This window comes from Saccopteryx leptura, chromosome 2 (genome assembly GCF_036850995.1).
Source record: "Saccopteryx leptura isolate mSacLep1 chromosome 2, mSacLep1_pri_phased_curated, whole genome shotgun sequence".
NCBI classification, from domain to species: domain Eukaryota; kingdom Metazoa; phylum Chordata; class Mammalia; order Chiroptera; family Emballonuridae; genus Saccopteryx; species Saccopteryx leptura.
Genome location: NC_089504.1, coordinates 133,336,106 through 133,351,936, shown reverse-complemented (window position 1 = coordinate 133,351,936; position 15,831 = coordinate 133,336,106). Strand labels below are relative to the sequence as shown.

The 15,831-nt window shown below is 41.6% G+C and overlaps 2 protein-coding genes across 3 annotated transcripts in view; one reads left to right on the top strand and one right to left on the bottom strand.

The window, feature by feature from the left end:
* LOC136391530 (zinc finger protein 273-like) overlaps nt 1-3,728 on the top strand; it is a 29,622-nt gene extending 25,894 nt beyond the window's left edge. Inside the window, 2 exon segments of the mRNA XM_066363238.1 lie at nt 2,243-2,592; nt 2,595-3,728. Of these exon segments, the coding sequence (XP_066219335.1) occupies nt 2,243-2,592; nt 2,595-2,902 (658 nt within the window). The 3' untranslated portion in view covers nt 2,903-3,728.
* Nucleotides 3,729-4,144: 416 nt separating this feature from the next.
* ZNF641 (zinc finger protein 641) overlaps nt 4,145-15,831 on the bottom strand; it is a 17,230-nt gene continuing 5,543 nt past the window's right edge. For both annotated transcript variants that reach the window (XM_066368830.1, XM_066368831.1), the window contains exons 3-6: nt 9,927-10,018; nt 8,849-8,978; nt 7,536-7,649; nt 4,145-6,317 (exon numbers count right to left, since the gene is read on the bottom strand). In XM_066368830.1, coding sequence (XP_066224927.1) covers nt 5,563-6,317; nt 7,536-7,649; nt 8,849-8,978; nt 9,927-10,018 — 1,091 coding nt within the window. In that variant the 3' untranslated portion in view covers nt 4,145-5,562. The remainder of the gene's footprint in view (nt 6,318-7,535; nt 7,650-8,848; nt 8,979-9,926; nt 10,019-15,831) is intronic.

Here is a 15,831-nt window from a genome sequence, read left to right as displayed (position 1 = left end):
TCTCTGTTGTGGGTGTTGATAGTCCTATTTTCTGCTGCTTTGCTTAATATATCCCTCCTACCTCAATGCCCCACTCATATTTCAGGCTGGGACCTACTCCTAATTTAGAGCTCTCTTTCCTCCTTTTGCCAACTTGTATTATGAATTTACCTTTGCCACCCAGCTTAGTGTATCCCAAGGTTCTCTTTACCATGCCACAGTCACAGAGCTCCAGGGAAAAGCAACCTGGTCTCAACTCTCCAGGCAGAGGAGAACAGAAGCTCCATATCCACGCATGCTGCAAATGGCTTTTTCCAGTCTACCTGAATCATTACCAGCTAGAAGCAGCAGTCATTGGGACTTGGACATGAGCTGCAAAGTATAGAATGGTGACAACAATTCCAGTGCCATGCGGACTTTTCCTGTGGGGAACTTTCCTGGACTCCTGCTCCCTGTGACAGCTCCTAACAGACTGAACTGTGGTTGGGTTGCATTTTTCAGGGATTTGGCATGGTGATGGGGCCAACTTGGACTTGGTGAACATGTTAAGGACACTACTCTTTTATGGATTCTTGCTGTATTGGCCAAGAGTTTGCTTAAAGGTTTTTAATCACTGTAAAAAAAAAAATAGAGGACTGGATGAAGAAGATGGGGCACATATACACCATGGTATACTATTCAGCTAGGAGAAATGATGACATCGGATCACTTACAGCGGAATGGTGGAGTCTTGGTAGCATTGTGTGGGATGAAATGGGCGAATCAGAAAAAAACAGGAACTGCAGGATTCCATACATTGGTGGGACATAGAAGCGAGACTAAGAGGCATGGACGGGAGTGTGGTGGTTACGGGGGGTGGGGGGAGGGAAGGAGGGAGAGGGGGAGGGGGAGGGGTACAGAGAGAACTGGATGGAGGGTGGCAGAGGACAATCTCTCTTCGGGTGATGGGTATGCAACAGAACTAAATGACAAGATAACCTGGAAATGTTTTCTTTGAATGTATGTACCCTGATTTATTGATGTCACCCCATTAAAATAAAAATTTATTAAAAAAAAAAAAGATTGGTATTAACACATTAGCAATAAAGAGACAATAACCAACTGACAGATGCTGGAATACTCATGCAAGTCCTGGAATTAAGAGTCTTAGTGTGGGCACTTTCCCAAAATTGTGAGGAAAACAAGTGGAAAGCTCATTACTCTGCATTAGCTGAAAAGCTAAACCACAGCCATTTCTCCTAAAGTTATATTTCTGGGAGAATAAGGTCTTCAGGAATAACTCTGCCCCCTTGATGAGGCAATCAAGATCAAAGAAGAGTCACACAAGAAGCCTGAGGGTCTCTGCACACACACTGAGTCCTGCTCCTGAGCCCCCAGTGGAAGTGTAGATGTCTGTGGGAGGAGAGCATGTGAATACGGGAAATAAAATACAGTGTGGTCTCCCTGCTGGGGCTCATTTGTCCTGACTCTCCTGGGAGGAAGGACAGGAGAGTGTGGCCTTTTCAGCATTTCCAGGTCCTTCTGTCTGTGACTATGGTAGAAGTGGATAAAGGGGTAGCATGGACACCTGTGGTGGCACATTTTCAAAATGCAGACTTGACTCCTCAACACACTGTTGCCTGAGAAAACAAGACAGAGCAGGACCAAGACCAGGACAAAATGGCTGCTTCTCAGAAACCATTGAACTTCAGGGATGTAGCCCTAGATTTCTCTCAGGAGGGATGGGAATGCCTAACCCAGCTCAGCAGAAACTGTACATGAATGTGATGTTGGAGAACTACAGGAACCTGGTCTCCCTGGCTATGCCATTTGAACACAACTGGATCATGTTACAAAAAGCAGGAATAGAAGATTTCTTCTCTAAAATAATACTGAGCACACATAATGGAGACAGAAGTTATCAATGCAATGAACATTGGAATAACTTTAAATAAGAATCAATTCCAGCCTGACCTGTGGTGGCGCAGTAGATGGAGTGTCAACCTGGAAACGCTGAGATCACCGGTTCAAAGCCCTGGGCTTGCCTGGTCAAGGCACATATAGGAGTTGATGCTTCCAGCTCCTCCCTCCCCCTTCTCACTCTCTCTCCTCTTAAAAAAAATTAATAAAAAAATTTTTCAAAAAAAAAAAAATCAATTCCTAATCAAAATGAGAAAACTCTAATTCCAGAGAACCATTATAAACATGGAAACATGTTTGACCAAATGTCACATTCTAATATTCATCCAGTTATTCATATTGTGGAGAAGACAAACAAATGAAGAAAATGTGTCAAATCTTTTAAGCAATCTTCAAATCATACTGAACATGAGAATATTCATACCGAGGGAGAAGCTTACAATTACAATTCATGTAAGAGAGCTTTTAGTGAAATATTTAATGTAAATAGACTTAAAAAAGTCCATACTGGAGAACAAGTATATAAATATAAAGAATGTGGTAAAACATTTCATTGGCTTTCATGTCTTACTTTACGTGAGAGAAATATTCAAATCAAAGTGAGACCTTACAAATGCAGAGAATGTGGTAAAGCCTTTAACTGTTCCTCAACTGTTACTAAACATCAGAGAATTTATACTGGAGAGAAGCCTTATAAATGTGTAGCATGTGGAAAGACTTTACCTGGCATTCAGGTCTTACTGCACATGAGGTAATTCATACTGGAGCAAGACCTTACAAATGCAGAGAATGTGGGAAAGCCTGTTGCCATTCCTGGAACCTTACTGATCATCAGAGAATTCACACTGGAGAGAGGTCTCATAAATATTCAGAATGTGGCAAAATCTTTATGTGGAACTCACATCGAAGAATTCACATGGGAAAGAAACCATACAAATGCAGAGAACATGACAAAGCCTTTAGCTGTTCCTCAACCCTTACTCAACATCAAAGAATTCATACTGAAGAGAAGCCTTACAAGTGAAAAGAAAGTGGCAAAGCTTTGGGCCAGTCCTCAAACCTTCCTTGTCCTCAGAGAGTTCATACTGGACAGAAACATTATATTTGTACAGAGTGTGGTAAAGTCTCATTTGGCAGGGGAATCTTACTAAACATTAGACAATTCATTCTCAAGAGAAGCCTTACAAATATGAAGGTTGTGGCAAAATCTTTAATGACCACTCTCATCTTACCAAACAGGAGAATACATACCAGAGAGGCACCTTGCAAATGCAAAGTATGTGGCAAAGCCTTTTACCTGTGCTCAAAACTTGCTCAACAGTGCAGAATTCATGAGGAAGAGAAATAGTAAAAATGTCAGCAATTTGGCAAAACATTTAACATTTGTTCAAGCCTCATTGAGCATAGAGAATTAAGACTTATAAATGCAATTCATGTTCCAAAGTCTCTGTTCTCATTTATATCTTACTCAACATCTAATACTGGATAGAAGTCTAACAGACACAAAGAACACGGGAAAACTTAACAGTGTGCAAACCTTATTCCTGTGACACTTCTGCGAGCAACAGAATTTCTCCCACCTCAGGGATTTTACCAGCTATGTCCCTTGCATAAGGTCTCTGCATAACTTACCAAAACCTCACTCTTTTGGTTTATTTTGAACAATCTGAACTTAGCTTGAGAACCTTGAGGAGTCTGTAGATGGGCCCTATTAAAGGTATGTGCTTTGGGTCCTGCTACTCTCTGCTGGCATTTTGCCGTGGCCTCCATGAGGAGACTACAGGTGTGCTGAGTAGTTCCTCCAGGGTTTGTGAGTTATAAACATGTCTGTTTCTCAAAAAAAAAAGAGTAACGACGGCCCTGGCCGGTTGGCTCAGCGGTAGAGCGTCGGCCTAGCGTGCGGAGGACCCGGGTTCGATTCCCGGCCAGGGCACACAGGAGAAGCGCCCATTTGCTTCTCCACCCCTCTGCCGCGCTTTCCTCTCTGTCTCTCTCTTCCCCTCCCGCAGCCAAGGCTCCATGGGAGCAAAGATGGCCCGGGCGCTGGGGATGGCTCTGTAGCCTCTGCCCCAGGCGCTAGAGTGGCTCTGGTCGCAATATGGCGACGCCCAGGATGGGCAGAGCATCGCCCCCTGGTGGGCAGAGCGTCGCCCCATGGTGGGCGTGCCGGGTGGATCCCGGTCGGGCGCATGCGGGAGTCTGTCTGACTGTCTCTCCCCGTTTCCAGCTTCAGAAAAAAAAATGAAAAAAAAAAAAAAAAAAAAAAAAAAGAGTAACGACAACAATCTGTAAGCACTGATTCCTGCCCTCATTTCCCAGCACTTAAGACAAAAAACAAAAAAACACACTCAGCACAAAGCATCTATATGCATCTTGCTTGAAATCAACAATAACCAGCTTACCTCACTGAGGATGTCTTTCTCTCTCCACCCAAGCAAAATAAAAAATAAAAAATAAATCCATGGTCCAGAAATTCAGACCCAGATATATATATCCAGGTGTCTTGATATCAGTGACATTGAAGAAGGCTTTATACGTCAACTCCCACAACATAACCCATCACTTAACCCTTTCCACTAGGGCTCCTTTAATTGATCAGTTTACTTCCTATCTTGAAACAAAACAAAAAACCCATATAATCCCCACTACCCTCATCACCAGAACACAGCCCCTAGAAAATCTAGCTTTTACAGTTTTTACTTTGCATGCTCTCTTCAAAGACCCTGCACACAGATACACATAGACACATAAAGACACAGTCAAGAGAAAGAGGACTGTCCAAGGGAATAGTTTTTTTCTTCTGTGTGAGACTGGCTTACTTAGGGGTTTAAAGTCCATCTCTAAGCATGGTAGTATGGTCTCTCAGCTGGATATATGTATGTGCAGGAAAAAGGGAGCAGGAATAAGGGGTGAAAAGGCTATTGTTTCTATTTTTCGGCAGGTGGGGTGAGAAGTGGGGCATGTATATTTGAATGACGGGGGTACAGGTGATGGACCCACAGGAAGGAGATCTGCCCCTCAGCTTCCATTTGGGCAAAAATGGAGGCTCCTTCCTGTTTTCTCTGTACTCTAACCCAGTTTTCACCAGAATGTTTCATGGAGTTACCAGTTCTGTGGGATGTGAGATAGAATACTGAGGTCAAATACATTTAAGAAATGCTGCATTAAGAGGCTTAACAATTTGCTTCATTACATAAATTTTCAGAGCCTTTAATATGCCAACATTGTCCTTCTCTTTCTCTATATATATACACATATATACATATACACACATACACAGATATACACACACATACATACATATATATACACAGAGAGAGAGAGAATATAACAGTTACAGTATATAACATAAAAATATTTAACAAATGGTATGGCATAGGCTCCAGTCAATCAGAATGGACCTGAGCCATAAACTGCTGGTACCACAGTACCCTTGAGAATGGGCTCAGGCTGAATATCAGCTGTGTAGTAAGTGCTGTTTCCCAAAAGTTTTGCCCAAAGAACTATATTATGTATCTCACAGAACTGGTAAGAAATGCTCTGGCCAATGTTGAAACCTCATCTTATTGAATACGGCCAGGACTCATGATCCTGGCCACTGAGGGCAGAAGAGGGACAGCTTTGGCAGAGACTCCTGGTAGCACCAGCTGATAGATGTGACCACAGCTACATCAGAAACAGATTTCAAAAGACAGATGTCCCTCTGTCCCAGCTGCTCCGGGGACTTTGTCCCTGGTGGGTCAGCAGGTGCCTGTCCAGGTGATGTTTACGACCAAAGCTCTTCTCACAGCGGGGGCACTGGAACGGCTTCTCTCCGGTGTGAGTCAGCCAGTGTCTCACCAGGTGGTGCCGTCGGCCAAAGCTCTTTCCACACTCAGTGCACACGTGGCACTTTGGCACCGGTGGGGCACGCTGCCGTTTCCTAGCCCCAGGGCTCTCTCCAACCTCTTGGCCCTTGCAGGATTTGCCTTCTGCATGCACTCTCTGGTGGCTGGCCAGATGGGAGTTGCATCGGAAATTCTTGCCACACTCAGAGCATCTGCTGGGCTTTTCATGTAGGTGGGTTTTCTGGTGCCGGATCAGATGATGTCTTCGCCCAAAGCTCTTCTCACACTTGAGGCAGCTGTAGGGCCTCTCCCCAGTGTGAGTTTGCTGGTGCCTGGCAAGGTGGGAGCCCCACACAAACTGTTTTCCACACTGGGGGCATGTGTGTGGTCTTAACAGGGAATCCATCTCTGTGCTACACAGAAGGCTTGAGAAGCTATCTTCCTGTAGAAAAGGTGGGCCCAGAAGCATTCCTCTGGAGCCTCTGGGCATGGGATCCCATCTTTCATCCTGCTCCGGATTCCAGAGAACAGTATCTTCAGACACACTAGATAACATTCTGGGAGGTTCTGCTTCTAGTTCAGGGGTATCCCCCTCATGTTCACTTCCATCTCCTGTACAAAAGAGAAAATACCAGCCCCAAGAGGGGAGTCACCAGAGTACCTCAGGACCCAAGTCACAGGTAAGGTTTATGATGTCTGTTAGGGCCTACACCTTACCCAAAAAGGACTGAGAGAACAGATTTTAATGTTCTACACGACAGTGTGAGAGGTGTAGAAGTTAAAAGCCTAGGTTTAGGAGACAGACAACCTAATTTTGAATCTCAGCTTTCCTATGTAATTTCTGTTAGCCTTCATTTCTTTTTCTGAAAAATGGAAATGATTATAACATAGATGTTATTACATACCATGGTAGTTGCACATAGTAACACTTAGTAAGTGGTCTATACTATTATGACTATTTATTTACCACTATTTTTTACTATTAATCATCATCTTCTTGCCAAGCATAAATGGAGAGAGTTAGGAATGTGTTGCAATCATCACTGGCTGGCTGGCCACCTGTCCGCAGTACTAGACACTGGGGAAGGCATTTCTGGAATAGGTGGGAAGCTGAACACCAACAACATCAACATCACAACAACTAATGTTTATTGAGTACTTATTATGTACCTGGTAGTGTTCTACTCTGTTAACATATTTAAATTTCACAATAATTTACAGATGAGGAACCCAAAGAGAGGTTAATTACTTTTCCAAGGTCCCATAGGTATGGTCCTGAATTCAAAGTTTGGCTCCAGCAAGGTTGTCTCTAAACCAGTGCTTTTTCAACCGCCAGTCCATGGACTGGTCTGCCAGAAATGTTGTGCCAGTCTGTGAAAGAGTTAGTCACCCTGATGTCGTGTGAAGGTTATAGACCCAGTGATCTTAGTTGAATTTGCTTATGCTCAGGGTGATTTCTGCCTTAGCAGTCCCTGAAATAGTTCACCTATTTTCACCAGTCTCCAGGTATAAAAAGGTTGAAAACCACTGCTCTAAATCATTTTGCTATACTGTCTTGCTTTTGAAGAGAAAGGCCTCTAAACCTTTCAATTCTACGAATTCTCTGAGGCAGAGGAGGGATGCAGGGGTCTCAAACTCGCGGCCCACCCATCAATTTTGTGCGGCCCGCAGACTAATCAAACTTCGTGGATTAGTCTGCAGGCCAGTCTGCGGGCCACACAAAATTGGTGGGCGGGCCGCGAGTTTGAGACCCCTGGATTAGAGGGACATGTAATGATGACATTCCAAGGGGGTGAAAACCATGGTTGAAAGTCCACTGCAGGTTCTTACCTGTGTATGTGACTCTCAGGATGTCCCTCTCCTCTACATCCTGCGAGTCAGGGACCCACTGTTCTTCTCCTCCTTCTAGTTGAGAAAGCATGTCCAGTTTGGGAATTGGAAATCCTGCCCATGGGGAAGGGAAATAAGGGGTGTCAATTAGTATAACAGTTGTTCTATATTTCTGGGGGAAAAAAAAGAAAAGCTGTTTCTTATATTATTTATTGGAACTCTAGATAAAAGAAGGCCAAATACAGGCCTGTTCCTCCCTAAGCCCTCCCATTTCTTAAATCCTTCTTTTTTCTAGAAAAATCACACTCTCTTCCCCAACGTGTGTGTTCCTTTCTGGTCATAAATTCATTTAACCCTTTGAGTAGAGAGTTTTTTTCATATCGCTGACCCCTGGGATTTTTTTTTTTTTTTCCAAAAAATAAAATTAGCCTGACAGGGCGGTGGCGCAGTGGATAGAGCGTCGGACTGGGATGCGGAAGACCCAGGTTCGAGACCCCGAGGTCACCAGCTTGAGCACGGGCTCATCTGGTTTGAGCAAAGCTCACCAGCTTGAGCCCAAGGTCGCTGGCTCGAGCAAGGGGTTACTCAGTCTGCTGAAGGCCTGCGGTCAAGGCATGTATGAGAAGGCAATCAATAAACAATTAAGGTATGAAAAACTAATGATTGATGCTTCTCATCTCTCCATTCCTGTCTGTCTGTCCCTGTCTATCCCTCTCTCTGTCTCTGTAAAATAAAATAAAATAAAATAAAATTAGTTCCAGTTACAGTTTTATTAACTTTAAATCATGCCTGTTTGATAACCAATTTATGGAGAAAGAAGAACATACATTTGCCTTTTTTTAATGTTGCCTTACACATTTTAAAATAAAAATTTTTGTACGATTGTACTCTGGATGGTCAGGAGGCACAAGGACATACATGAACATTTGTACTACTCAAAGGGTTAATTAGCTGTAATACAGCTGTCCCCATCCCCCGCACTCCCATCTTTCCCTGATGGTTTCTGAGTTTCCAAGCACTTGGCTCCATCTCTTAGATGTCCTTCTCTCTGCTTTGAAAGAACCTGCTGATTCACAACCAAAAAGAGCCTGAAGTTCTCTTCTCCATAATTCAGCATTATTCTGCTGTTGTCTTTTCAAAAAAAAAAAAATGACACCTCACTTCCGTTCTCTTTGGATTAGTCCTAGTGCTCTTTCTCTGGTGGGAGGATAGATTCCCTGATACAGCAAGAACCCGAGATAGACACTATCCAACAGCCCCAGCCCCATCTTCCCAGACTACAATCTTTCAGTGGCTGGGAAGGCCATGCTTACTTAGAGAGACCACTATCCCACAGTTTTCCTGCATGACGTATTCTCCATAAAAGTCTGTCTGAGAAGGGTCCAGGCTCCGCCACTCCTCCTGAGAGAAGCACAGTGACACATCCTTGATGGTTACCAGGCCCTGAAACAAAATGCAGCATCATCTGTCACCAGCTGTTCCTTAAGGAAAATGTGATCCCAATATAAAAGGCTGGGGTAGTAGAAGACAGAGGGCAAGAAAATATCTAGACTTGCCCAGAGGTTCCTGGGTAAGGCACACAGTTTGGTGAAAGGGAAATGAGGAGAAAGGTAAAGGTTTTGGTCAGTGAGTGAGTGAGGAGAGTGTCTCTAGAGGAGATTCCCAAAGGGGACCAGAAGTCAGAGACACCAGAAGCTCCTTACACCCTCTGTTTAGCTATAGCTATCTGCCCAGTCTCTTCTCACCGGCCTTATTATTTCAGTTGAAGAAATTGTATACTATTTCCTCCTTCCTCCACTTGACCATTCATTTTCTATCAGCACAAAATGATATAAATAAAACATTCTCCATGATGCCTGCCAGCATGCCATAGCCTATCTTCTGAGGCAGCATTGTACGGTATTTAGCAATTCAGATTCTGGAGCCAAATAACTCTTAGCTCTGCCATTTATTAGCATTATGGTCTTACATAGTGCCTTAACTCTTTCTGCCATTTTCCATAAATGCTCTATCATCCACCCAATCCTGTCTACTTGATGCTCTCTCAAACCTCCTTCAGGTTCACTTTTCCTAATATTCACAGGTTTGTTTCTTAAAAGACATTAATTAATTAGTTCTTAAAATCACCCTGTGGATAGCATAGCAGTCTATTAAAATAAAACACACACCCAAAAACCCTAACTTCTAGGAAATCTCCTCTCCTTTTCTTGCCTCCATTTATTTCTTAAAGAGTATTGTGAGCCTCTCAGAAAGGAATAGAATCTGTTCAGTTATAAGATGAACTTATTATTAGTGACCATGTGAAATAACAAATCGTGGAATGATGCTAAGGCTATAGAAAGGCAGTGGTGAGGAGACCTTGGGAGAGACCAAAGGAAGCACACAGCTTACCTGTGATCCAGCTGCAAGAAGTGCAGCTGCCATCTCCCAATCTCCAGTGCTCCCCTCCTGGGGAATGGCAGGAACCCAGGGAGCCGATTGAGCTGGTGAGGGAGAAAGGGACTGTTAAGAGGTATACATCCATCCTTTTCCAGTAAGAGCCTGGGCCCCATTTTAGAGGAGCATAAGGGTCACAGTTTATCCCATATCTAGGCCCACTGGTAAAATTCAAATACAGAAATATAGTAGAATAAACATTCAATCAAAATGTTTTATAAGGGTACTGAGTGGTTATTAGTAGAGCTCTTCTGTCATCCATCTCTACTAGTCTAGCTGTGGTTTGAATTTATATTATTTGAATGTAATTTTCATCTTGTAAAGTGTACCTTGCTGGGTATGTTCTCCAACAGTAATCAGTGTTGCTGTCACTTCCTTAATCTCCCACATTCAATACCACTAAGATGAACTTGCAGCATGAGAAAGAGGTGGTTATGTAAGAAATGGGAGAAGCCCAGTTATGAGCCTTACAGAGTCCAGGAGCTCCTTATAGTCCTGTGACCAGGGCCAAGAAAGAATGGACTAGTTCTGTATTGATTATGCTGTTCAGTCCATGGCAGTTTGGGGATTTTTAACTCTACTTTTAGAACAGAGATTATAGGATGACCTCAGAGTAATGGCAGTGTGATCTGTCCCCTTGAAATTTCAACAAACTGAACAACTAGAACACAGCAAAGGAACCCCAGCTGGGCTCACAAGTGTGTGCCTGAAAGATCCATGCACCAAATGGACTAAAGGTGGGATGGGTTGAAAAGGCAGGAAGAAGATAAAATGCATTCACAGTGGGCTTTGGAGAGGAGAGGAGACAAACCTGGAGTGACTGGGTATTTTTTTTCTCTGCTGAACTACAGGGAGGAGGGAAGCTTGGGCTCTCTGGATTTTGTCTGAGGGGTACAAAGAGGAACACTGGAGTGACTGGGTCTCTTTCTGCCAAGAAGAGCAGTGAGATAGAGGGGCACAGGGGGAGATAAATCAAAGTAGCCAGAGCGCAGGGTCACAGCCAGTGTTTCTGCAGGCTGCCTGCAGCCTGCACTCGGCAGAGACAGAGAAAGCTCAAGTGTGGCCCCAGCCTCCCAGAGCCCGCCTCCCCTCACTCTGCAGTACTGAGAGTAGCAGAGACAAACCCCACAGCTAGCTCTTCAGAGCCATTCTCTCCCCTGAAGAACAGAGGTGCTTGCATCTGGTCCCCTGGGTCTTTTGAGACATGGGGAGGAATGCCCAGAGGCCTGAGATGACCACTGCTAGAGCTGTAAAGCTGAAAGTTGAGCTGTAAAGCCAAAGTCATAAAGCCCTCACAACACATCCCATCCACCAATGCGACTGCAGCCCCACCTAGATCATTGAGACAGCAACATCTCAGCAGAGCACAGCCCAGGAACTTCACAGAACTAAAACTTGCAATACAGCAACATCTACTGAAAGAAAACTCAAAACCAAAACTTAGTTTTCCTTATTCTTTTTTTCTCTATTGAATTTTATTTTCTTTAATTTTTATATTTTTTATTCTTAATTTTTTGTGGGTTTTTTTGTTTGTTTGTTTGTTTGTTTTCCATCATTTTGGTGGTTTTTCTTCTTGTAATAATTTTTAAAATTTTTCTTTTTTATTGTATTTTTTAATTTTTCATTTTTTTTAGTAGTTTTTTGGTTAGGATTCTTAACAATACCACTCTCAAATGTCATCAAGGAAGAAGAAATTGAATACCATGAATACATAAGACAGATAGGTAGTTCAGAAAGAAAATGAAAAATCTCCAGAAAAAAATCTCAATCACATGGAAACCTTGGAGTAAAATGATAAAGAATTGAAAACTGAAGTTCTGCCCTGGCCGGTTGGCTCAGTGGTAGAGCGTCGGCCTGGTGTGCAGGAGTCCCGGGTTTGACTCCCGGCCAGGGCACACAGGAGAAGCACCCATCTGCTTCTCCACCCCTCCCCCTCTCCTTCCTCTCTGTCTTTCTCTTCCCCTCCCGCAGCCAAGGCTCCATTGGAGCAAAGTTGGCCTGGACGCTGGGGGTGGCCCCATGGCCTCTGCCTCAGGCGCTAGAATGGCTCTGGTTGCAACAGAGTGATGCCTCAGATGGGCAGAGTATCGCCCACTGGTGGGCATGCCGGGTGGATCCCGGTTGGGCACATGCGGGAGTCTGTCTGACTGTCTCCCCATTTCCAACTTCAGAAAAATACAAAAAACAAACAAACAAAAAAACCCCTGAAGTTCTGAAAATACTCAACGAGATGCAAGAAGACACCTATAGGCAACTTAATGAGCTCAGAAAACAAATTAATGAACAAAACAAATACCTCACCAAGGAGACTGAAACTTTAAAAACAGATGAAGAACTCAATACATGAATTGAAGACTAAGACAGCAAGTTTAGCTAATAGAACAAGTAAGATAGAGGGAAGAATCAGTGATATTGAAGACAGGCAATTAGAGATGCTACAGAGAGAAAAGGAGAGAGAGACTCATGAATTAAAAAAATGAGAGAGCTCTACAAGAATTGTCTGACTCTATCATTAAGAGCAATATAAGAATAATGGGTATATCAGAAGAAGAGGAGAGAGAAGGGAGTGAAGAGCCTATATAAATTATAATTGATGAGAATTTCCCAAGTCTATGGAAAAGAGTTAGAGCCTTGATTCCAAGAAGCAAACAGAACGCCAAGTTAATGCAACCCGAGCAGACTTACTTCAAGGCATATCATAAAAAAATCAATGACAAAGAAAGAATCCTCAAGGCAGCTAGGGAAAAGAAGAACATAACCTATAAAGGAAAGTCCACTGGGTTATCATCAGACTTCTCAGCAGAAACTCTACAAGCCAGAAGAGAGTGGACCCAAACATTCAAAGTACTGAAAGAGAGGAATTACCAGCTAAGAATACTATATCCATCAAAGTTATTCATCAAATATGAAGGAGAAATAAAAACTTTTACAGGCATAAAAAAGCTGGGGGTTATTCAACCAGACACAAAGAAAAAAACAAATCAAAACTACAAGTAAAAGCTCCAAAAATGTCACAATAAAAACAAGGATAATTTGTGACAACAATAACATAAAAGGGGAGAGAATAAAGATCGGCAGTAGCAAAGGAGGATGGAGTGAGGAAACACTCATAAGGCAAAGGACTCTTGTACATATGAACATTTTTCTCTTAATAACCTAATGGTAACCACCCATGAAAAAGCTACTACTAAAACACACAGCTTAAAAAAAAAAAAAAAGAAACAGGGGAAAGAAGTGTGGAATACCACCAAACAAAAACAACTGACAGAAATAGAAAAGAGAAGAACCAAACAAGGTACAGAGCTACCAGAAAACAAAACAGGAAATGGCTATAGGAAATCCTCAAGTGTCAATAATTACCCTAAATGTAAAAGGACTGAACTCACCAATAAAGAGGCACAGAGTTGCAGATTGGATCAAAATGCAAAATCCACATACTGCCTTCAAGAGATACATCTAAGCTGCAAGGACAAAAGTAGATTCAAAATGAAAGGTTGGAAAACGATTCTCCAAGCAAATAATTTCCAAAGAAAAGCAGGTGTAGCCATATTCATATATGACAATGCTGACTTCAAGACAACAAAGGTAACCAGAAACAAAGATGAACATTTCATAATGATAAAGGGGACACTGTAACAAGAAGATGTAACACTTCTTAATATATATGCACTGATCTAAAAATAGAAGCAGACAAAAACACAATCATACTTGGAGGTTTCAACACACCACTAATGGCTTTAGATAGACATCCAAACAGAAAATCAATAAAGAAATATCAACCTTAAATGATACACTGGACCAAATGGACATAATAGACATTTAAGGACATTTCATACCAAAACATTAGATTATACATTCTTCTCCAATGTGCATGGAACAATCTCAAAGATAGACCATATGCTGGACCACAAAACTAACATCAACAAATTCAGGAAGACTGAAATTATACCAAGCATATTTTCTGACCGTAAGACTTTGAAATTAGAATTCAATTGTAAAAAGGAAGTAAAGAAACCCACAAAAATGGAAATTAAACAACATACTTCTAATAAATGACTGGGCCAAAGAAGACTTAAAAGCAGAGATTAAAAGATATATACAGACAAATGAAAATGACAACATGATATATCAAAATGTCTGGGATGTAGCAAAAGCAGTAATAAGAGGGAAGTTATATCCATATAGGCTTCTATAAAGAAACAAGAGAGATCCCAAGTAAACAACCTACCATTACATCTTAAGGAACTAGAAAAAGAAGAACAAAGGCAACCCAAGGTCAGCAGAAGAAAGAAAATAGTAAAAATTAGAGCAGAACTAAATGAAATAGAGAACAAAAAAATTATAGAAAAAAATTAATACAACAAAGAACTGGTTCTTTGGGAAGATCAATAAAATCGACAAACCACTGGCTAGATTCATTAAGGAAAAAAGAGGAAGGACTCATATAAACAAAACCCAAAATGAAAGAGGAGAAATTACCACAGACATCATAGATATACAAAGGGTCATAGTAGAATATTATGAAAGATTATATGCCACCAAATTCAACAACCTAGAGGAAATGAATAAATTCCTAGAACTATACAATCTTCGTAGACTGAGTCATAAAGAAGTGGAAAACATAAATAGACCTATAAGCAGGGAGGAAATAGAAACAACTATCAAAAACCTCCCAAAAAACAAAAGTCTGCCTGACCAGGTGGTGGCGCAGTGGATAGAGCGTCGGACTGGGATGCGAAAGGACCCAGGTTCGAGACCCCGAGGTTGCCAGCTTGAGCGTGGGCTCATCTGGTTTGAGCAAAAAGCTCACCAGCTTGGACCCAAGGTCACTGGCTCGAGCAAGGGGTTACTCAGTCTGCTGAAGGCCCGCGGTCATGGCACATATGAGAAAGCAATCAATGAACAACTATGGTGTTGCAACGAGAAACTGATGATTGATGCTTCTCATCTCTCTCCATTCCAGTCTTTCTGTCCCTGTCTATCACTCAATCTGACTTTCTCTCTGTCCCTATAAAAAAAAAAAAAAAAGTCCAGGACCAGATGGCTACACTAGTGAATTCTATAAAACATTCAAAAAAGATTTGGTACCTCTCCTTCTCAAAGTCTTCCAAAAAAATAAAAGAAGCAGCAATACTCCCTAATACATTTTATGAAGCCAACATAACCCTTATACAAAAACCTGGCAAGGACAACACAAAAAAAAGAAAACAACAGACCAATATCTCCAATGAATACAGATGCAAAAATCCTAAACAAAATACTAGCAAATAAAATACAACAACACATTAAAAAAATAATGCATCATGATCAAGTGGAATTCATTTCAGGAGTACAAGAATGGTTCAACATATAAAAATTGATCAACATAATACACATCAACAAAACAAAAAACAAAAATCATATGATCTTATCAAAAGATGCAAAAAAGGCATTTGATAAAATACAACATCCCTTCATGTTTAAAACAATAAAATAGGAATTGAAGGAAAGTACTTCACCATAATAAAGACCATATATAACAAATCATCAACTAAAATCATACTAAATGGTGAAAAAATGAAGGCTTTTTCTCTAAAATTAGGAACAAGATGAAGCTGCCCACTCTCTCCACTCTTATTCAATATAGTTCTGAAAGTTTTAACCAGAGTGATCAGGCAAGAAAAAGAAATAAAAGGCATCTATATTGGGAAAGAAGAAGTAAAAATATCACTTTTTGCAGACGACGTGATCCTGTATATAGAAAACCCCAAAGACTCCACCAAAAAACTATTAGAAACAATAAACCAATACAGTGAAGTCACAGGATACAAAATCAATATACAAAAGTCTATTGCTTTTCTATATGTTAACAATGAAACTT